A 24285-nucleotide genomic window follows, 5' to 3' on the forward strand; every position below is an offset into this window, starting at 1 on the left:
ACCACCACAGAGACTATTTCCTACGACTTTGGGGAGTACAGATGTGCTCTAAGAAAAGGAGTTAATGAAGGATCTAATATTTCATGCAGGGTTGAGGGAAAACTATAATGGTTAACATTTCTCTTTCACAGCTATCAAAAGCTAATCTTTGGTGTGCTAAAAGGGAATAAGAGCTGTACTATCATTTGCCTTAGACTACTGTAAACCACTCCTCCTGACAGGTGCAGCAAGATAAAATGAACGGCTTCTTTACCCTCCCACCTCCAGGATTATTCAAACAAAGAAAATCTGTTCCATGTTAAATTAGCAAAATGCCACTATGGTTTTTAATTAAAAATCTTTTAAAACCTAAAGTAGTTTAAAGCAACCCTTACAGCATTTACTTGAGAATTACTTTCCCTGTTTTGTTTTTTAAAAACAATACAAAACAAATAACTGTTTTGATTGTCATCTGCCTTGACTTTGATGTATTGGGCAATAAAAAATCCATTTCAAAATCTATAGAGTCCTTCTCTTAAAAAGGGCTGTTAACTGCATGTATTTTTTTTTCAAATAAAGACTGAGCTTCAGTTAACGTTTTTTCTGACAAAACTATTTCTTTCCAGGAGCAATGGAATTATCTGTCACTTTATTCCTTAAGCTGCTCATTCTGTGAAGTCTGTAATGGTATGTTTCAACAATGACAGCTGAAAAGCTGGTCATTCTGGTTCTCAGGTGCTCTATTACACCCAGAGAAATACTGCCCCACCTAATTCTGTTTCTGCCTGCATTCCTGACCACCACAATGCCGATACATTTACATTACCTGCGTTCTACAGTTTTCAGCAGGCTAAACTAATTGTACTCCAGCAAAGGGGAGAATTATTTCACCACCTTCATAATTATTATTACCCAGCTGAAAAGGTAAGTGTTTTTCTATTTTGTTCAACCATATCACCTGTATTAACTTTGTGTGAAGTATCTTTGATCTTGGATTAAGAAACAACACTTTGACCAGGTAGTGTCCTGACTTGGCACAAGTTACATAATTCTAAGGAGCTGCTGAAATGTCTTCATTTTAAACATTATTCTGTTTTAACCAGTTCCCCACTTCCGTAAGAAGCTGTAAGTGGCAGACAAACCTGAACAGCCTGAAAACAGTATTTCATAAAAGGATTACTGCTAGCATATGTTAACTATGCATTCAAGTTATCGTTCTTTGGCAGAAAGGAGGAGGGTATAAACAGAGCAATACATTACAATACAACTTAAATTAACACTGCCACCAATAACATCAGACTATATTCTGATGTTCATATATATTTCATGATTATATATCATTCTGTCAGCAAATTTCAAGGTGAGAATTTTAGCATTTACATATAAATGCAATAGTAAAGATTGAAGATCAAATTTATATTGTATTTAACTATATACATTACACATATTTGCCTTTTTCCAATTGCGTATATAATCAGAAAAGAACACACATTCAGCTCTTGACCAAGAACAGGTATAATGGAGAAAGGAAAACAACATCTAGCAATAAACAAAACACATAACACAAACTAATAATAGAATACAATGACATTGTTTTTATGTCATTTAAATTGTTCTAATAGTTTTACCTTTACAAGTGATTGGTTATTTGATTTTTTTTAAAATGAAGGATCAGTTTCATTTGTGCATTCATTTCATAGGAGCTCCTATCTATCTATCTATCTATCTATCTATCTATCTATCTATCTTCTATCTATCAATCATCTATTCATCATCTGCTGACACACTTTAAATATAATTACAGCAATGAAAAGGTTGTGTGCTTTTAAAAATATTTTTGTGTCTCTTTGTTACTTTTTTGTGTGACTGCGGATACTAAAACAACTTCAGTGTTCGATTTGGAGCCCTGTTTGAGCACCTGTTGTGTTTTGACATCTTCCTTACTGCCACAACAAACCTTTTAAAAGTTAGAGAAGATTCTGACATTCCCTCACCTCTCCCCACCAATCTCTCTCATACATATTTGACATTCCCTCACCTCTCCCCACCAATCTCTCTCTCATACATATTTGAAGAATTAAAAGGGACTCTGATGTATGCTTATAATGGCTATCTTGAAGAATTCAGTCCTTTTCCTATGCTTTAAAATCTTTTAGAATCTTCAAGCCTACTTCTTCTGTTTTCATGGCATGGGATTCTTGATCAGGTTTCTTAATGACTGGAACTTCCTTATTAAGGAGACTCACTAGTTTGGTCCTAATTGAAACTGCTTAAATGTTTTCATGCATTTGGATTTAAACTGATATTTTTAAAACTATGTGTTGGAATGTATACAAAATTAAATTATATTACAGCAGTTGAGGCATGTGGCTTCTGTGTTGTGTCTCTGGCCGGCAGGCCAAACACATGGAGAGAAGCAAGGAGCACGCATAGTACACATGGCTTTCCCCATGGAGCTGGCATGGATCTCGCAACATGGGAAGACTCTTGTGTCACCAGCTCAAAGGGGGAAGCTGAATGAACTATGCACGCTCCTTGATTCCTTTTATGTGAATGTCCGGCCGGCTGGCGAGGCAAGGTGAGATGAGGGCCTCATGGCTCACCCTGAAGAGGAGCACCGCTGCCAGCCATGTGACGAGATCCTAGCACTCATTTTTATGGGGCCTGATGAAAAAAAACATTTGGATCTTTGTCATGCATCCTTATATACAAGGCTATTAATTTTTGTAATAATAATCTCACAATTTGGATGACAACCAGTAAATTGGGTAGAAATAAACATCAACAATGAATAATTAATTACAGATGATCTCCAGAATATTCTAAATACTTATCCAATAGTGCAATTCTGTAATTTTAAAATTTGGAATTAATACATTTAGTTTCCTGTTTTTCCAGGTTTAACATTAGCAGATTTAATTACTCATGGATTTGATTAATATGGTCTCTCTGAGAATGTTGAGGTCCTCCAGTACAACTCTATTGTAAAATTCTGCCAGTGTTTGACCATAGAGTTGTACTGGGGGAGGAAAGGATTCCTAAAAAGATGTTATTTCCGGTTTTTAAAGTGTTTTAGGGCTCCTCCACCTCTAAACCTTGCAAAAGTCGGGGTCTGTTGTAAACTCTGTATCTTCATTGTCTATTAGGCTTGGGCATGTTTCTGTGAATTCTGTTGAATGGAACACTAAACCCTAGGCCTGCCCTGATAGCACTACAATATCTACCAAAATTCCATATGAACAGTTTTGTTGAAGACTAATATCAGTCTAATATCCAATACCTGACTTATCAGCCTATTTCCTACAACCAGCTGTATTTGAAAAATGCACAAAAGCAAAACATGATAAAACATAGCTCTCCAGAGCTGTTGTGTTTCAAGGAGCCCATTCAAATTACCCTACACAATTATACTATTATGATTCTACATAAAGAGTCATGGTTTCATCCCATGAGATCCTGGTTTGTATAGCTGGGTGAGGCAATGGAGCAAGTAACTCTTCCTAACTGCAAATCCCAGGATTCCATAGGATTGAACCATGAAAGTGATAGCCTATAACTGAATAATATTCTTGGATCTTCATCATGTCTGAATGTTTTCCCATCCCATATAGATGTGTCCTCATAAGAGAACACACAAAAACATTTCATTCATATCCATATACTTGCAGAATACTGTGCCCCCTTCACATTTAATGTTTGCAGATTTGATTGTTCGTGGATTTGATTAATATGTTCTCTCTAGAATCCCTAGATCTTCCAGTGTGGCAAGAAGTTGACTACAGAAGCACACTGGTGGGCCTAGGGATTCCTAGAGAGAGCACTTTTCTAGGAATTTGTAGATCCTCCCATGTGATGTGATCAACTTCCAGCAGAGACTCAAGGCAAGGCCCAAATACCTGGAATCCTATCCATTTCATCTGATACAATTTCACTTTAACTGCCATGCAATGTCATTTTTCTCATTTAGGAAGAGTTATTTGGAGTTATTTGCCAGAATGGCTTTCTAGGCTACAAAAACCAAGAATCCATAGGAAGATGCTGCAGCAGTTAAAATACAATCATAGGATTATAATGAAGTGTGAAAGAGTTCCAGGTCATGTGAATATAAGATTCTGCCTTTGTGATAAAACACATACATGCATTTTCCATATGTTTCAGAATGTTACGTGCAGCAGGAAAGAGGCACTTGTTCATTATACATGAAAAGATTTCTCGAAATACACAGCTAAAAATAAATCCAACTATTTTTGTGCCCTACTTTCCAAGAGGAAAATCATAGTGTCAAGGATATGACAGACAAAAAGGCCTTTGTATTGTGAGAGTACTGCAATTTTACCATCATGCTTACTAAATGAAAGCTTTAGTTAAGTGAACTTTTGGTCATTTCTCCTGGGAGAATCAAATTATAGCCAAGGTGAAATAAAAAAAAATGACAGAACTCACTTTGTTCAATAATGAAATGTCTATTGATAGAAAAGTGGATAGTGTCAGCGAGGAAAACAACAAGCATGGCTAAAATGGAAAAGGAATCTCTGATAGCTCACTAAAAGTACATTTAATGGCTTAGTTGTTCTTTTGATGGTTTCATAAATATCAGTTAAACTTGAACAAATATGACAAATGCTTTTGTTCATTCACTCAGTTTATTTATAGTCAACATTAAGCAGATTAATTACATATTGAACATTGCCACTTAATGGGCAAAAAATTCAGACAAATAATCATTTGAGTCACTTAGCAAGAACTGTAGCCATATTTGGAACAAATTATAACTGGAAAATACATATTAAGCTAAAGAAAACCAACCCTATATCTAGTTTATAATTTGATTTATTTTTGAATTTGACTATGGACAAAATATTGGTATGAAAACATGCTTCTGTACATTTATCCTGGCTAAATTTGCTGATGCAGCCTGGATATACTGAAAATATTTTGAATTCATGGAAAGGCAACAGTAGAAGAGAAACAAACTCCCTTCACCTACTATTTGAATGAATGTGTTGCCACATGTAGAAAGGTTATTGTTCCACCCCTGACATCAGATAATTCCCCACTTCCTCAAATGTAAGCATTGAACTCATAGGAATATACCTCCTGAGAACTGAAAGCTGATTCTGCATACAACCCAAACATCACATTAAGCCTTTTGTCCTTCTTCTCATTCCCTCACAACCCTCTTCCTTCCAATCTGTCTCTCTCACAACATTGAGATCAGAAGAGATTGTATTAAGGGCCTGTTTGGGCCAATACTCAGTTTGCACAGTAGCTAACTAGATACACAAGGAAAGCCCAAAAGGAGAAGTTGAATGAACTGTCACTCTATTGCATGGGTTTCCCAGCAACTAAAACAGAGAGGCACACTAATCCTAGAGGCAATAAATAACTACTAGCTAGCCACTGATAAGATTATCCTTCAAGAGTTTGTCTAATCTTCAAAAATTTGTCTTGTCCAAGAAACCACTTGCCGTATCATTTTGTCACTTGCTGCACTTCTTTATAATTAAATTTAATTAAATTTCACTGTGCAAAGTGCATTATGTATGAAACTTTTTTCATTTTGAATCTTTTATTGGATTCAATAGTTTAATAAAGCATACTTTCAGTTTTCCTTTCTTACTTTATTCCAAACTGGTCTGCAATATGACTCTTTGTATTCAATGAATTTAATGCAAAGTGTGCAAAAGTTTGTGTCTGTAAATTATTTCACTAACAAAATAAACTGTATCTTATACTGTGTTGTCAAAGGCTTTCATGGCCGGGATCACAGAGTTGTTGTATGTCTTTCACCCACATCTATGGCAGGCATGCTCAGAGGTTGTGAGGATGCCTCACAACCTCTGAGGATGCCTGCCATAGATGTGGGCGAAACGTCAGGAGAGAATACTTCTGGAACATGGCCCGAAAGACATACAACAACCCGGTATCTTATACTATTTTTAAAAAATAATAGTAATTGCCTTTTTAATTGCTATTAAGATACCTCCAAGTAGACAACCAGAATATAAAATATATTTTACATTAATAATATTGTACCTCCTCCCCATCTTCTGAAGGATGGAGTATCATTAGACTGTACTTTGGAAGATATCACACTTGTCTGATCAAAATTCCTACAGAGTCACAGAATGAGGAAAGGAATTCATTTAGTGCAAAAAGCAAGAACCACATGAGAAGCGAGATCTCTTATTTGTTAATTTGCTTCCTACTTCCTTCTCCAAACATTACCAAATGTTGAAAAAAAACTCCTACAATCTGTCAGCAAACCTTGCTGTAGGCATATGCCCTTCTTTGAGGCAGATATGCCATCTTAAAAGTGAGTTTCACATTTGTTCTCTTCCTCCACCCACTCTCTCTTAGCTATCAGAAAGCACAAAGTCATGCAATCAGTATGATGGAAAACCATTACTGATAATACACCATGAGAAAGGCAATAAGTTTGGAAAATACATTCCTATAGGCTGCTCTCCATCTTGCCCCAAAATATTGACAGTTATTAGGCTTCGGCTCTAAGAGCAAATTGACCTGCCATCATGAAAAAAGAGGAACAGTTCTTTTTTTTAAAAAGTACCCTAAAAACCCATGTATATGTCTAGAAATATTGGTCAAAAATCCACCCAGAAAACCTGGATTAAGTTATACATGAATGCTGGGTGGGGGCAGCCGGGGTGAATAACTCCCTGGAGTGCAATTGGTGCTTTCCCTTCTTCACAAATCATATCAAATCCATAATTTTGATCCCAGTCCTTGCGTCTGACTTACATATGAGGTCAACTTATAAATGGTAGATGAGTGTGGTATGTAGAATGGGAAACTTTGGTCTATCAGAAAAAAACTAAGTGCCAATAATTTATTGTATGCCACTAGTTTTACCGTTCTGGAGTGATCAAAATGAGGTGTTTGTAACCATATTTCACTATTATATTCCCCCTTCCTAACAGAAACAAAAAACCCAGAATGTGCCTTATCTTGTTATATGTATCTCAGGTGGTTAGTGCTCAATCCAGGGTGGTGTGTGTGTGTGTGTGTGTGTGTGTGTGTGTGTGTGGCCAAAATGACAGGAGAAGTTTCCCTCGTTCAGTCTATGAGACAACACACCAGCATAATTCATTTACACTAAATTAGTGATTGTGTGATCCTTACAACTGGAAGGAGTATGGGACTTAAATGTCAAGGTGAGTGAATAAAGAACTAGACAAGAATATACAGGCAGTTCTCGAGTTGCAAACATTTGACTTACGGACAACTGAGAGTTAAGAATGGGGGTGACAACAGGGAGTGAGAGAAACTACCCCTCAGAAGGGAAATTCATTCCTGTAAGGGTTATCATGGGGAAAATGTTTCTCAACTGAAGCTCTGTCACTATTCCTTGTTTCCACAGCAACCCAAATTTTTCCAAAGTTAATTATCACAGGGACAGAAAGTGAAATCTTCTGAACAGGGGCACAGATAGCAAAAACAAACACCAAAGAAGTATTACCCTTCCATATATATATATATATATATATATATATATATATATATATATATAATCTGGAGTTACACTTAAAAATATACCTGTTCTGACTTACATAAAATTCAACTTAAGAACAAACCTATAGAACCTATATTATTCGTAACTTGGGGACTACCTGTACTAGTAGCATGGAAGTATATGAGGGTGTTTGAAGAATAGTAGCCATAAACAAGCAGAACTGCTTTTCTAGTTACCATAGCAATAAACAAATTGGAAACACTATATATTTAAACCAGAAGAAATTTATTTATTTATTTACCCTATTTATACTCTGCCTTTCTCTAATCCGAAGGGGACTCAAGGCGGCTTACATGTGGCAATTATTCAATGCCTTAATACATACAAAATTAATTTTAAATTAGATTGGATTAAAAATTAATACACATTAACATTTAAAACATTCAATATTAAAATCACACCATCTAAAAATCGTAGTCTCAGGCCGCTCCATAGTCATTGCACATGTACCGAATCCAATTATTGCACTAAGCTATTCTCCAAAAGCCTGATCCCAGAGCCAGGTTTTTACTTTTCTTCTGAAGGCTAGGAGGGAGGGGGCTGATCTAATGTTGCTAGGGAGGGAGTTCCCCAGCCGAGGGGGCCACCACTGAGAAGGCCCAGTCTCTCGTCCCTGCCAGCTGCGCTTGCAAAGTAGGCGGGACCAAGAGCAGGGCCTCCCCAGATGATCTTAATCTCTGAGGTAGTTCATAGAGGGAGAAATGTTCAGACAGGTAAGCTGGGCCGGAACCGTCTAGGCTTTATAGGCTAAAGCCAGCACTTTGAATTGTGCCCGGAAGCAAACTGGCAGCCAGTGGAGCTGACGCAGCAGGGCAGTTGTGTGCTCCCTGTATGTAGCTCCAGTGAGCATTCTGGCTGCTGCTCGCAGGACCAATTGAAGCTTCCGAACACCCCACGTAGAGTGCATTGCAGTAGTCTATACGGGATGTAACAAGAGCATGGACCACCGTGGCCAAGCCAGACTTCCCAAGATATGGGCAAAGAAATAGAAATCAACTGTGACATTTAACTAGCAAGTTGGAATATATATATATATATATATATATATATATATATATATATATATATATATTTCCTTTGTCTATGTTTGTTAATTCATTTTAGTTGTAATGTGTAGTTAGTTGTTTAAATTTGTATTGTTATGTGTTTATATTTTAGCCTAGTATCCTGTTTTACAACAAGAAAATTCTGTGTTCATAAAAGTATGGAAAAATACACACTCAAGGGTTTATCTATTCTGATTTTATTAAATCTGGGACCAGATCAAAATCAATTTGTGTTTTATATTTTGATCTAAGAATATAATCTAGTTCATTTCTCAGACACAAGACATACGACCTCATCAGACAGACTTAAAATTGGCGGCATATGCTGGTTCCTCTTCATTTGCCCCACGGAGCCTGCCTGCTTCTATCCCACAATGTAGAGCTACTTCTGGCAGGGCTCTGTGGCACAAATGGAGAGGAACCGACATTTACAGGGGCATCACAGGGGGCATCCCATGTTCCATAGGGATCAATGGGGGGAAGCTGCATGGTGGATGCTTCCCTCTGGGAGATAGGGTTTGGGATAAATCGGGTGATGTGGGATGTAGGGTGACAGGTTCCCCACATGATCCATAGCAATTCCGGTGGCCAATGTGATAAGGTTGATAGTTGTCTACTCTTATTAACCCTGATATGTAACAGCACAGAGCTGTCAGAGAATGTATGCATAATTAAAATGGTGTATATGGAATACCATCAACAAATTTGACAGCCATTCAAACACTGGATGTCAACAATATTTATCAGATCTATTCACACGAGATTGTGCTGGTATACCAGACAACATTTGTCAGAGTATTTGCAGTGCAGCAGTAGTTGGATGGAAGCAGTGGAGCACAGAACAAAGAGACACTCAGAGACGTTGGTAAAACTATTTACAAAGTTTTACTGAATCAACACAAACAGACTTGCAGATGACAGATGAACACAGGACTCAAACTCTAGGCAGACAGAACTCAACTCCTAGGCAGACAGATCTCGACTGAATCAGTTTGCACACACACCTGTGTCTGGACACTCCCCAGTTCCAGCCACACATCCAGGTCATCATAGCTTCTTGGCAATTAACTCTTTCCACACTATGGTACAATCTGGATTATGCAATCAGTTGCAATACAAGCATGGCACAAATTGTATTTAAACACTGTCAATACACAAATCCCACCTTAACAACATTCTGGTCTCTTATGTATCAGAGTGTTGTGGATTGCTCCTCTGATTCTGAGGGAGAAGGAGGACAGGTGGTTGAAGAGGCAGCACTTGGGTATTTGGGGTTAACTGATGAGAAAGAAGAGGAAGGAGGAGAGATGGCAGATATGGTAGAGATCCCTACTTTTCTGGAGTGATGAAGGGAGAAAGAAGGCAAAAGGAGGTCAGCTAGGCTAGCAGAGAAAACTCTGAACAATTAGACCTTGCCCTAGGGTCAGCTGTGCTGGGAAGCTCAGGGCTATAAATTAGTACCAAGGTCAAGGGCCAATGCTGGCTGCAGCCATCTTACTTTCAAGATGGAGTCTGTTACCAGCACCATGTCCAGCGTGGAATCTCTGAAGCCTTCTGTTGTTTGCAACTCGTAAGCCTGTATATCAAAGGTTTATTTGTTGTCTGTGAAGACTTCTGTTTTACATTTGCTTGAAGACCGTGCAATATCATTGAGATTCGTACTTTCTGTTTTCTAAATTGCATTATCCTTATTTCTTCTGAAGTAAAGCCTTTTTTATTTGCTTTCACTTGTGTCTAAGGCTGTTTCTGGCATAGAACTGGACACAGAGGCTACATGGGAAGCCACTTCTTAGCCATAGCCAAGGTAGCAGTAAAGGAATTGGAAATATTATTTGTGAACAGTGAATCCTTGTGATCTTTGAAAATAACATAATCTAAGATTACAAAGAATTTTTTTCTTTTTCCCCCCAGGATTTCATATCAACAACGAATTGTATAAAAATGCTTGTATCCAAAAGACTGATTCTCTTTTTGATGATGGCTAGCTTCCAGTGGACCAGAAATAATTGTCTTGGTGTAAATCATTCCACACTTTCTATACACAGCTTAAATAGCACCACTATGAATTCATCCACATTTATTGCAACTTCTGGCATAACTCCATCTATAACTCTTACATCACCAACAGCCACTACTGAGAATATAACAAAAAATACAGGGATGCAAAATAACACTCAAAGTAATGGCATAAATTCAACATCTATGCATAAACTGAATTTTACGAAAGGTGTCAATCACTCTTCTGTAAGTATCAATAGAACACCACCTCCATCAGATGTGCCCACAACCAGCAATTATTTGTCAACAATACTCCCTAAAAGTGTTGAAGCCACAACTCATGCGACATCAACAGAAACCAGATCAAACACCACAGCATCCTATAATGGCAATTTTACCTCCATGGTGTCCTCTAACAAAACTCTTGTGCATTACATAACAGTTCATCCCACTAACAATCCTCTGAATACTTCATCTACACTGCTGACAACTAAGAGTACCAGCACTACAACAGACCTATGGTTAACTGCACAAACTACAAGGTGGCAATCCAATTTTACTGATAGTTCTGCAGAAGCAAGAGAACACCAAAAAGGTAATTGGAATTCCTTGTACAGTCTACTGCACAATAGCACCTGCTGCAAAACCATTCCATATTCACAGCATACAGAAAGATCATTGATACATTTTAGTTTATTTTTTAAAATGGGTAATTTGAAATATGGGGATTGCTTTTTGGAAGTTAAGCTGTTTATATTGTAGAAAGAAAATATATTGTAGTTCATATTAAAATGACCTGCTCAGCTACAGAGATGATATGTTGAAGCATTTGTTGGTAATGTGAACACTGTTCTAAACAAAATTGCATTTTAATGGAATGAAAAGAACATACAAGCTTTTCAGATCATTCAGTCAAAGAAAAATGGCAAGTACTGTGGCATTCAGGGGTTCGTTTCTGTAGGATTAGGATGCCTGCTGTGTCATGTATTTTACTTAATTTGCCAATTTAGTTAATTTATGTCAATAGAATTTGACTTGGGTTTTCTACACACACATACATATACATATACGCACACACCCATATACAATTTCCTTTTCTTCAGAAGAAGATTCTACCCCCTGTTCTAAGGCTGCTTCTGTGTTGAGTGTGACTTTCTGAAAGGAGAACTTCTTGTATGTGTAAAGGTTCTCCACACAATTCCATTTGCGTTCACCCACATAATTACATGATTGCTTAACATGCATTTTGTTTTTGACTTTTCCCTTAGAAAATCACACTCATGGAGCAGTTGTATTTGGTGCAATTGTAGGAGGAATGCTAGGATCAGCATTAATTGGCCTAGCTGGGTACTTTATGTGTGCAAAGAGGAAATCTGAATCATTTGGACACCAGAGACTTTATGATGATACAAGGAATGATCCAGGTAATGAAGTATTGGCATGAACTAAAGTGTTATAGCAGGGCGAAAGATCATCCTCCCTGATTTTGTTGGTTTACAGCTCTCAAGATTTTTCACCATTGCCCATATTGGGTAGTGGGAGTTGCAGCTAAACAATATTGAGAAGGTTTCATGATAACAAACCTTGTTTTATATTTCCAATAATAACTGAGATCTTGCATCAAGCAGGTGAAGTGTAATGTTCCAGCCATGCAGTTTCATGTCTCTTACACTTATTTATTTATTTATTTATTTATTATTTTACAGCATTTATATTCCGCCCTTCTCACCCCGAAGGGGACTCAGGGCGGATCACATTGTACACATAAAGGCAAACATTCAATGCCATAACATAGAACAGAGACAGAGACAAGACGCAGGCACTGGGCTGGCCTCGAACTCATGACCTCTTGGTCAAAGTGATTTGTTGATTTGTTGCAGCTGGCTTGCTTTCCAGCCTGCGCCACAACCCGGTCCTACAACTTTCAAGCCTAAGAGGGGATAATGTTGCTGTTACTCTGTAACTTTCCAGCGACAAAGGGAGGAAGGAATTCATAAGAAGAAGATGTGGCTGTTCTTGGTTTTGCGGTTCTAAAACAGTGCTTAATTACATTTTAGTTGTCAAGATTTTAAGTAAGGAGAAAGTAGAAAAAGAAGGAGAAAAGAAGGAAGCAAAATATGTGTTTAGGCTGCCTTGATAGGTGTATGGTGTTTATAATTAGTGATATCATAGTTCCACTCTATTCTGCTTTGGTTAAACCTCATCTGGAATATTGTGTCCAGTTCTTGACACCATAATTCAAGCTGGAACGTGTCCTGAGCAGGGTGACAAAATGATCAAAGGTCTGGAAGCCAAGCCCTATGTGGAGTGTTTAAGGGAGGTATATTTAGCTGGGAGAAAAGAAGGCTGAGAGGAGACATGCATAGTCATGTTCAAATATTTGAAAGGATATCTCATTGAGGAGGGGACAGGGTTGTTTTCTGCTGCTCTGGAAACTAGCAAACAGAGCAATGGATTCAAATTGCTAAAAAGGAGAGGGAGGGAGGGAGAGAGGGAGGGAGGGAGAGAGAGAGAGAGAGAGAGAGTCTCCACCTAAACATTAGGAAGAACTTCCAGACAGTAAGAGCTGTTCAGCAATGGAATATGCTGCCTTGGAGCATTGTGGAATATCTGTATCTGGAGGTTTTTAAGCAGAGGCCGGATGGTCATCTGTCAGGAGTGTTTTGATTGTGTGTTGCCATATGGACTGATGTCTCTTGTGGTCTTTTCCAACTTTATGATTCTATAATTTTCATGTATGTATTCACTGTTGTTTCACATCCATTTCTTCCAAGACACACAGAAACAGTGAATAGGGGAAATTACACAAATCTGTTTCACTACCAATTAATCACTGGTTTAAGCACTACAGTTTTATACATAGTTATGCACAAGAAAAAATGGCCTATAGCTATTTGAAGTTAAGTTTGATTGCTCAGATATTTGAATGTTTCAATTGCCCACCTTGATTAGCATTGAATAGACTTTCAGCTTCAAAGCTTGGCTGCTTCCTGCCTGGGGGAATCCTTTGTTGGGATGATTTATTATTATTATTATTATTATTATTATTATTATTATTATTATTATTTTATTATGACACAGCAAACAAGATAGACATGCTGGATTTCGTATCACAAAATCACAAGTCGGACACTTCCCAAGCATCTAGGACTGTGTGTTGTATTTTTGGATGATGCGTGCAGATCCCAGTAGGGTGGCCTTTTGCAGTTGGCAGATCATGATTTTGTCAATGTCTATTGTTTCCAAATGCTGGCTGAGATCTTTTGGAACGGCACCCAATGTGCCGATCACCACTGGGACCACCTGTACTGGTTTCTGCCAGAGTCTTTGAAGTTCAATCTTGAGGTCCTGATAGTGGCTGAGTTTTTCCTGTTGTTTTTCGTCAATGCGACTGTCACCTGGGATGGCGACATCGATGATCCAAACCTTTTTCTTTTCCACAACTGTGATGTCTGTATTATTATTATTATTATTATTATTATTATTATTATTATGCTTTGCTCCTGGGAAGGTTCCTCCGCCATGGCTCCCTACCTATCTACTTTGCCACATATTTTCCACATTATGTGTATGTCTATGTGTGTGTATATATATATATATATACACACACACACACACACACACACACACACATATATATATATATATACAAACACATATGCAGGGACCATATGTGCCATATATATATATCACACATATATATTCTATTCACTTCTACCTTTTATTTTTCAGAGATTGGTTGGGGGGGGGGGCAAAAATACTGTTTGCTTACACTTGAAAATTACCTAGGGCTGGCCCTGTTCTAACAGAAATAAAATGCTCATAAAAATCAACCACAAATTGTTCCAGGGATATCTAAGCCAAGAAGAAACTAAGATTATAAATTCCAGCAAAGAGATATCCATTGAAACTTTAGTTTATATGCACAGACAAACATTACTTTGTTTTGACCAGGGTCTAGCTTTATGTGATACCGACAGTGGATTAGCAAACAAGGCATGTTATTACTATGCTATGGCCAGCTTTTGATAGTGCATTTGGAAGTGTGTAGTGAAATAATACATCTGACATCTGAATTTATAAGCAAATAACTTTAGCGATAGCTAATTCTTATGTTAGTGGTACATCTGTGAAAAAAAGATCAGGTTTTATACTCCTGCCAGAAATACCTGCATGTGTAAATTTGTCTGCTCCTGTATAACTAATGGTATTGTAAACTGCTGGGGCTAGATAGGGATGTAATTACTCTTAAAATTCATTCCTGCAGGGAGGGAACAAATAGTTTCTTCAATTTCCTTTCCACTGTGATAATGCTTTAAAAAACAGCACAGCTTTCGAAGATGTTCTCACAGCCGGGAGAAAATGTCTCCCCACCCATTTTTTATGATTTTCTCTCCCTGCCCTTGGCAACAGATACACATGACGATGGGGACTATCCAGAGACCACCCATTCTGCTTGCTGGCACATAATGGTTATGTTATTATTCTATGGAACACCTAGGAGTGCTCTAGAATTCATCTCATAGGAAGACATCGTAATGCACCACCAGCTATCAGAACATAAGAAGTCTGCCCAGCTGATCTCCCCTGTCCAATCCATGGCCATTTTTGAGAAGGGGGTGGGGAGATGACAAATGAATGAGTTTTATTGTGACAGTCACAAAGCAATAAAATATTAAAATCAGAGGATTTTTTTAAAAAAAGAGAAATATATAACATTATGATCAATTATTCAAAACATTAAAAGCAGAAAGCCCCCAACACAGAATTGTCTGGATCGGCTCTTATTAAATCTGTGGGTATACAATATACAATTCCAAGGTGCTCAGAGATAAAACTAACCACGTGAGGCTGTCTTTAATTACTTTTTGAAGGAATTTTTTCAGACTATAAATAAATATCAACAATTATATCTTGCAGTTCTGCGACTGGACAGTACACCTGAACCCTTTGATGCAACTCTTGGAGATTTGTCATACTACAATCCTACAACAGCGAATGAGACAGCAGCCCAGAACAGCAAAGAAACATCATACGATACAATACCTATGGATGATCTGACATCACCACATCCAAGAGCTTAGTACAGGCAGTGTCCGAGTTACAAATGACTCCTAGTTAAGAACATGGGTGAGACAACAGGAAGTGAGAGAAATCTACTCCATAGGAAGGGAATTTCACTCCTGAAAGAGTTATCATGGGGAAAAGGTGTCTCAACTGAAGCTTTATCACAAATCCTTATTTCCACAACAAGCCACGTTTTTCAAAATCCAATTATTACAGGGACAAAAAGTGAGGTGAAATATTCTGAACAGACAGCAAAATAAACACCACAGGGGTTTTAACACTTCCTTATACTATTCAAAGGTAGATAGACAGATAGACAGACAAACAGATATGCTGGAGTTACTTTTACAAATGTACCTGTTCCAACTTACATACAAATTCAACTTAAGAACAAACCTGTCTGTGTTGTGAAAACTGTTTTAATTTAAACTGATATCAATGGATTTGTTTGTTTTGATATGTGCCCAAGATTGGTTTGTAACAGTTTGTAACACCAATCCGATGCCTGTTGATATGCATGGTTTTGGATAATGTGTGAGTGAGAAGGGTTGTTGTTTATGATTACAACTTATTATACATTTTTGGTAAACGATTACAAGCTGGTTCACAAATACATGTTTATTAATTGAGTACACAACACCATAACAACCCTTGGACTAACTTTATGAAAAAATGTTTCATTTGAAGCAAAATAATACAAAATCTCTTTCAATGTTTCTATGCTTCACCATTGGTCAGATTTGCTAAGGCTGAGGGAAGCTACAGTGTTAAAAGGGCACAGATGCCCATTTCTGCTTTTAAAAGTCAATATTGCTTATTAACCATACTAGCAAATTCAACCTCTATGTTTACAGATTGTGTACTCGCATAACCAGATGCTGGACATCTGTGTTTGCTTAGTTCCAGAAATATCTGAATGATTACTTCTGTAAACAGAATACAAGTGTGATAACCTTTGGCTGATTTAATAAAGCTATGAAAAAGAGTAATGAATGAAAGAGATTATCAATTCTAGTCAATTTGTACATTTCAAAATAAATCAATTAACATATATGGGAGAGCAATGTTTCTGTCATTTAGCTTATACATAGAGTAAGCCCAACAATGCATGGGTTCACTAGTTAAAAAGGCCCAGTTGCGAATTTTCCTCAGGCAACAAATTATTTTACAGGTGGATGATTTTTGTCATATTAAATGTCAACTATACCACAAAAATAAGACTTCAAAAAGCAAATGCAGGAATCAACAAACTGCCACAATTTCCCCTGCACTTTTCAAATACAGGCACTCCCCGAGTTATAAACATCCAACTTATAAATGACTCATAGTTAAGAATGGGGTTGAAACAACAGGAAGTGAGGAAAATCTACCCATTGGAAGGGAAATTCACTCCTGTTACCATGGGGAAAAGGTGTCTCAACTGAAGCTTTATCACCAATCCTTGTTTCTACAGAAAGCCAATTTTTTCAAAATCCAATTATCACAGGGACAGAATGCGAGGTGAAATCTTCTGAACGGAGGGCACAGGCAGTAAAACAAACACCACAGGAGTGTTGATCTTTCCCTATGATATCCTAAGCTTACATACACACAAACACACACACACACACACACAAACACGTGTGTGTGTGTGTGTGTGGCTGGAGTTACCTGTTCTGTTTGTAACTTGAGGACTGCCCTCACTAGGAACTACAGCAGTGTCATTTAGAACCTACCACATACTCTTATAATTGGCAAAGGAGTAACTTCATCAAGTGCTTTCTTATAGCTGACTTCTCTGGTTGAACAAACCTGGACACAGAATATTATTTCAGAACACAGAAATTCTAGACCACACTGAAAACCACCATGTCAGACTACACAGAGAAGCCATTGAAATCCACAAGCATGTGGACAATTTCAACAGAAAGAAGGAAACCATAAAAACACATTTGTCCACCTGCCCTGTTCTGAAGCTCTATTGCACAAGTTCCTACCCTCTCAATTCCAGTGTTTATTACTGTCCAGAATATTGGTTGTTGATGATGTTGATTTTATGTTATTATCTTGTTCTAATGTTTAATTTTATTAAGGTATGTTTTAATCTATGTTGGGTTTTAATCTATGTTGGATAGGGCTTGTCCCCAAGTAAGCCGCACCAAGTCCCTCCGGGGAGATGGAGGCAAGATATAAAAATAAAGTTGCTATTATTATTATTATTATTATTATTATTATTATTATTATTATTATTATTATTATTATTAACAAAATCTAGTTACCAGTATTAAAAAAAACCCAGAATCAAGACAGTAAATAAAGAACACTACACAGAAACAGAAAAACTCCAGACAGCAAACAATCAATTGCCAGTTAACACCTCCCAAACAGATGGTGCCGCCAGGCAAAATAGCCCAGGCTACCTCTATGCATGCGGATACTCTCACTGATTGACTGTGCAGCTTCATGGCTACTTGTGCTTTTCAAGCTTGCTAATTGCAACAATTACACTTTCTTTAAATGGACAAAGTAATATGTTTTAAGCTTTGTATACTGTTTATATTTGATTAATGTTTAGGTGTTTTAAATGTTTTATGTTTTATTTTATTACTATGTTTGGTATTACTGGCATTGAATTTTGCCAGTTTTTTAAGCCACCTTGAGTCAGGTGAGAAAGGCAGGGTAGAAATGTTGTAAATAAATAAATACATTTCTCCCACCTTGGATATTACACACACACACACTTAACTTACATACATACAATTATGTATGTACACTTAACTTACATACATACAATTTACTTTCTTTTGGCAGAGAAATATTTGGAGGAGAGACAACACACTTTATCAGTGTGGAGTTGATGGAAACTCCTAGTAATCCAACCAAGTGAATGCAACCACCAACCATATATTGTAGTTATCTGATAGTCACTCTACATTTTTTACATCTCCAGGTGGAACTAGTAGTCATAGCCATAATATGAAGTTTGCTTAGGTGGTCAATAACCATGGATGATAGAAAATTTCAGATAAATAAATTATACAGGAACAGGAAAATCACATGTGGGAAAACATTTACAGAGCAAGGCATAGAGAAGTAGAGGTCCTCACCTAGTCTTTCAGAGCCTGCATGTCATGTTGCAAATACTAGAACTTATATTTGCTGGAGGATTTTTTGAAGTCAATGTATTCAATTTGAATGTGGGAAAGCTGAGTTATTTCATTTGCATGGGTCTTTGTGCAGTATGATCACTCAGACCAACCAAGCAGCATTTTTTAAATGTCCATCTCATAGATGGCTCTGGGGATCACTGTTTCTTCCAGCACTGGACAATAGCACTTGTCACACATGCAGACAGAGTAATCCATCTCAAGCTTTTTGATGAACAATCACGTCACATACTTTTCAGACATTCAATTTTGCTTCCCTACACAAGATGATAGCAGCTTGATTTCCAGAAGTCCACAGCCAGGGGATAGAAAGTAAAAAGGTACCCATTTCAACAGAGTTATTTTTCTAGTCACACATGTTCTTCAAGGGGATTATTCTCTGAAACAGAGTTCGGGGTGTTGTTACTCTTAACAAGGAAGGCTGAAGCCATCAACAACTGTGCAGTTATTTGCTAAGTGTGATTTTGTTTATTTATTGGATTTATAGTCTGCCTTTCTCCCACAATAGGGTGCTCTTGAGTATCAAAGTAACTTAGGGGTGGTTTCTGCATGTTATTATAACCATTCTAAACCCCTTGATAGATTTGCCTTAAGTTCATCATAAGTTAGAACAAACTTCAAGGTCCATAGCAACAAAAAATTAAAGCAGCTCTCTGTGTTCTTTTGTGGGGCCAATGAGAATCCCTAACCCTGCCATCTTTTGCACTTCTAATGTAAACATAGGTTTTATGTATAAAATACTCATCTATCAAGATGCTGGTCATAGATACTTAGCCTAATACCACTTAAATATATGTGTGTCTTTAATACTAAAATTAGTTCTAGATGTCAAATTTTCTGAGTGGAAACTCTTCCTCTGCTATTTTGTACAGTTAAAAACTTGAGGAAAACTTACCCCATATAGCCATAAAAATGGCAAAGAAGACCGTCCCTCCATTGTCAAATAAGTGTGTAACCTAGAAGGAAAAAAAATCCAAATGAATGACACACATTAAAGAATTAAATCTCCTATATGTTAATATTGGGGGGGGGGGTATGGTCCTCCAGATGTTGTAAGATTTCAACTCCCATCATGGAAGATGCTGATGGAAGAAAGACATTCAGTTTACCAAAATCTGGGGAACCCAAGTGATTTCCATTTCTATGCTTTTAATAAAGTCATGCTTTAACTGTGGAAATTACAGTATTCAGCCCAACCTTTTTGTTTAGACTACACTGAGCAGTACTTCTGTACATAAGTACTCTATGACTTCTACAAACAAAGATGACAGGGGGTTGGACTGGATGGCTCGTGAGGTCTCTTCCAACTCTATGATTCTATGTATACAATAAACTGTAAGATATTTTCATCTATACATTTTAAGTAGCTAGTAACTAACAAAACAATTCTGCCTAAATGTTTAACTGTAAAAACAATTGGTAATGCTAACACATAGTCTCAACAGAAAAGTTCATCCATGGAACTGTTGTAGCACAGGATGAATATCCCTTATCCAAAATGCTTGGCACCAAAAGTGCTTTGTATTTCAGATCTCCCCCCCCCCCCAGATTTTTGAATATCTATATTTGTACATATGTATATTACAAGGTATCTTGGGAATTGGACCCAAATCTAAGAATGACATTCATTTATGATTCATATGCACCTTACACATAGGCTGAAGGTCATTTTATACAATACTTTTAAATGTAATTTTATGAATGAAACACAATTTGTGTATACTGTATTATCAGAAAGCAACGTGTTACAGCCATGCATGTAGACAATTTTGAATTTTGGAATATTTCAAATTTCCAGATAAGGCACTACATTCAACAATACAGAGAGATATAGAAACAATATAGGCTCTGTTAAAGATGTGACATCTATGTTTATTTCACTTGGTTCAAAGTATCAGATAACCTGCCATGTTTAAGGAAATTAGTGGCTACAATTTTTATCAGAGTGATATATATATATATATATATATATATATATATATATATATATATATATATAATTGGTGCATGTTATTGTTTATTGATGTATTGTACTTTGTTATTGTTTTGTATCTGATATTTCTGTGAGCTGCCCCAAGTCCCTTCCGGGGGAGATGGAGGCGGGATACAAATAAACTACTACTTCTTCTTCTTCTTCTTCTTCTTCTTCTTCTTCTCCTCCTCCTCCTCCTCCTCCTCCTCCTCCTCCTCCTCCTCCTTCTTCTTCTTCTTCTTCTTCTTCTTCTTCTTCTTCTTCTTCTTCTTCTTCCTCCTCCTCCTCCTCCTCCTCCTCCTCTTTCTCTTCTTCTTCTTCTTCTTCTTCTTCTTCTTCTTCTTCTTCTTCTTCTTCTATAAAGAACTCACAACTGGAATACAAGAAGCAGATCCTCCAGAGCTCCTTCAATCAGCAGGGCTCAAATAACTCCTGGTAAGGCATAAAGTGAGTTCTTGACATGCCACCGAGTACTATGTTTTACAAAGGTAGAAAGTTAGAATGGTAAAAAATATATCCTTGGAAATTCTGCTTTTTTTTTTTACTTGTTAGAAATAGGAATGTCTGCAGAGCACATGCTACTTTCTGAGGTTAACTGGAACACTTGCAGACAAATCTGGAAAAATTTGGCTCTATTTTCTACATAGACTCTTTTCATGTCTTTGGCTTGGAAGTCATGTCTACAATTGGAGTCTCTTTGGAGGTTTTTAAGCAGAGGCTGGATGGTCATCTGTGATGACTTCCAACTCTGTTATTCTAAATCTTCATTCAATGGTTATAAATGTCACAAACATGCTGGGCATGGTCAGTGGGGAATGTCTGTCTGTGAAATAAATATATATACATATTTTATATAGTGGAAGTTGTATATTTATTTATATGTATATATATCTATTTCACACACAAGACTGATAATAGCTTATTTAAATACTCTGAAAGAACAAACACTTGTTAACTATGAAACAAGGATATCAGCTCAGCATATGTGTTCCATGAACTATATAAACAGTGAACACGAGGTACAAAATTTATCTCTGACTTTGGTTTCCTTACAATACTATATAATGATTGGGAATATAAGTGCTTTTATGTGAAAGATTTCTATGCTTGATTTTCTTTCAAAAATACAAAACAGATGAGGTGTGACATTTTATATGACATTTTAATAGATTTATTTTATGCCTAGATAATCAGGATTAGTAACTTAAATGTGATACAAGGTAAGTGCCAATTTTTGTGTGTGAAGAACTGAAACATATGCTGGGATTACTACTAGTGTTTGCCCTCGCAAAAAGTGGGGTATTTAAGCATTTGGATTACATTCTCAAAAAGTCTTGAAATGACTCCAAGTCATGACTATCTGTTCCTTTTAACACATGCTGCCTCCTTTCATGTATTTTTTCCTGGCCTTTGGCTGATGTATTACAACGTTGAGTGGGCAGAAAAGGAAGCAGGCTATTCTTAGGGCTAGCATTTCCACATATACACACACTCTGTTATCACCTACAATTTTGCCAAGTTATTACATGATGCTGGTTTTATTTTTAGATTCTACCACAATTGACCTTGTCACCATTGGAAACCAGCATTGTTCTTTGTGAAGAGGTGAACATGAAGAGTGACCAGTTTTTTGTTGGTTACTGAAAATTTCACCAAGCATACATACATTAGGAAAGCTATTTCCTGGTATCCATTGCAATTGCCCTTTAAAGCAATGAGCTTCCAACAACGAGGACTAAAAATTACCTTTGCATAGATACAGCTTTCATTTAGCTTTTGCAGCGTGCAATTTTTCTCACACATTGGACACATGACAGTTTCATTTGCCTCACAGATCTCTTTGCTGCAACAGGAAATCGAGAAAGCAAATGGTTATTCAAAGGCATTGCAATGTTTTTGACATTCATGAGTGTAGACAACATAGGGTGCACACTGCATATTTGTGTCATTGTCTTGTACCTTACATGAGGAAATAGTTCTAAATTTAATGTACTGCAGGCATAAATGGAACATGAAGTGCATGATTTCAGTGACAGTGGAATTTTTATCCTCGATAACTTATTTGCCCCACAATAAGACACCATCCCGAGAGAAGGAAGTAAGCATTACACTACATTATAGCAGTATTTCAAGATTCATGTTTCCTGCAAATCTGGGCAAAACAAATAGGCTGTTACATGGATTATGAAGGTTTAAAGTTTATCATTGTTTACATGTCTTTATTCATTTGGAAGATTTCTATTCCACATTGTCACCCAGTGACTGGCTACAAATACAGCGAAGAGTTAACTTTGGGAAACAATGTAGCCATAAATCAGAGATGAAGAGATATGTCAACCATAGTTGCATTAGGTAAAATATAAAAAGGGCAAAAATCTTTGCAAATAGCAATTATTTTAACACAAACACACAAACACATCTCAGACTGAAACTTCAGAACTGCTGAGGTGATGTTTGGCTGTGAGTATTAACTGTAACTGAAATATCTGGCCAACATTTAACACTGTGTAGTATTATGCAGATTTTTTTAAATGAAATTGATCACAAACCACTAGAGGGAAGACTCCCTTTACCTAAATAGCAGTCAGTTATGTAACTTGAAAAACTGAATTACAATGCTTGCACAAATTTTATTAATCACTGAGAACAGAAAATTTCAAAGTATTGCCAGAATGTAATACAGTCAGCAAACCATGGTGCCAGCTATATATAAAAAAGGATGATGCTTAGTTTTATCTGGTGGCTGTTTGACAGAAACATCTCCTGCAAAATCTGTCATGAAGTTTGTATAAATTGGCATAACAGCCTGTTCCACATATCTGCTTTAAAAAAAAGTGGCACTCTATCCAAACCCAAATACTTTATAGTTCAATTCTGTGATGTAGGAATGTAATTATTTTTTTCTTGCAAGCATGAATAAAGCATTTCAGAACTATTCCTCCCACTGGGAAATGATATGTGCTTTTGTGCATTTTCTGTTATGTTTCAAATTTCAAGTTTCCAAATAATTATGCAAAAAAACACAAAACATTTTTTTGCAAAAATCTAAATCTAAAACAATTTTTGTGCAATTTCATTTTTGTAAAAAATCCCTAACTATCAAAAGTGCCATAAACTAAGCTCTGATATTGTGTGGTCTGAATAACATTCAGAAAAGTTTATTTTGTTGACAAATATATGATACTATGATCCATTCCCTCTCCATATTTCTTATTTGTGAGAGTTAGTGGCCTCAGAAACATTTAGTTTATCATTTGATAACTTTGTATTGACCACATTAAATTAATAGCCATCTCTGGAAGGAATGGCTAGTTTGTCAAACTGACATGCTGTCTTCTTGCATAATGAGCAGCCAGAATGATTATTGTATTTTTGACACTAAGGTTGATGAGAGTTAAAATAATATAATAAATATACTCTGAAGATGGACAATAAATCTTGCAAGGCAAAGACTACAAAACAGAATTGATTAGAGCATTATAAATAATGAGCACCTATTTTTGAAATGTACATTTTCATGATCAATTTTTTTTAGATAGGACA

At 36.8% G+C, this 24285-nt stretch overlaps 2 protein-coding genes across 6 annotated transcripts in view; one reads left to right on the top strand and one right to left on the bottom strand.

Annotated features, from left to right (window-relative positions):
• ano3 (anoctamin 3) overlaps nucleotides 1-24285 on the bottom strand; it is a 332479-nt gene that overhangs the window by 32329 nt on the left and 275865 nt on the right. For all 4 annotated transcript variants that reach the window (XM_062981001.1, XM_016995634.2, XM_062981076.1 and 1 more), the window contains 2 exons: nucleotides 22489-22585; nucleotides 19666-19726 (listed from right to left, as the gene is read on the bottom strand). In XM_062981001.1, coding sequence (XP_062837071.1) covers nucleotides 19666-19726; nucleotides 22489-22585 — 158 coding nt within the window. The remainder of the gene's footprint in view (nucleotides 1-19665; nucleotides 19727-22488; nucleotides 22586-24285) is intronic.
• muc15 (mucin 15, cell surface associated) lies at nucleotides 665-16626 on the top strand. Of its 2 annotated transcripts, XM_008116077.3 has the most exons (4): nucleotides 665-903; nucleotides 10471-11152; nucleotides 11826-11981; nucleotides 15478-16626. In XM_008116077.3, exons 2-4 carry the CDS (start codon nucleotides 10501-10503, stop codon nucleotides 15639-15641), a joined length of 972 nt encoding a protein of 323 aa, XP_008114284.1. In that variant the 5' UTR covers nucleotides 665-903; nucleotides 10471-10500; the 3' UTR covers nucleotides 15642-16626. The 2 variants fall into 2 exon arrangements, with proteins under 2 accessions (XP_008114284.1, XP_062837614.1); XM_062981544.1 differs by lacking the exon at nucleotides 665-903 and having other exon boundaries at nucleotides 10235-11152.

The sequence above is a fragment of the Anolis carolinensis genome, chromosome 1 (assembly GCF_035594765.1).
Source record: "Anolis carolinensis isolate JA03-04 chromosome 1, rAnoCar3.1.pri, whole genome shotgun sequence".
NCBI lineage: Eukaryota > Metazoa > Chordata > Lepidosauria > Squamata > Dactyloidae > Anolis > Anolis carolinensis.

Excerpts from the sequence above, each read along its gene's own strand:
- muc15 (XM_008116077.3), top strand. The coding sequence starts at position 10,501 with ATGCTTGTATCCAAAAGACTGATTCTCTTTTTGATGATGGCTAGCTTC. Across the intron at positions 11,153-11,825 it reads AGCAAGAGAACACCAAAAAG|AAAATCACACTCATGGAGCA; the intron begins GTAATTGGAATT and ends CTTTTCCCTTAG. Across the intron at positions 11,982-15,477 it reads TGATACAAGGAATGATCCAG|TTCTGCGACTGGACAGTACA; the intron begins GTAATGAAGTAT and ends TATATCTTGCAG.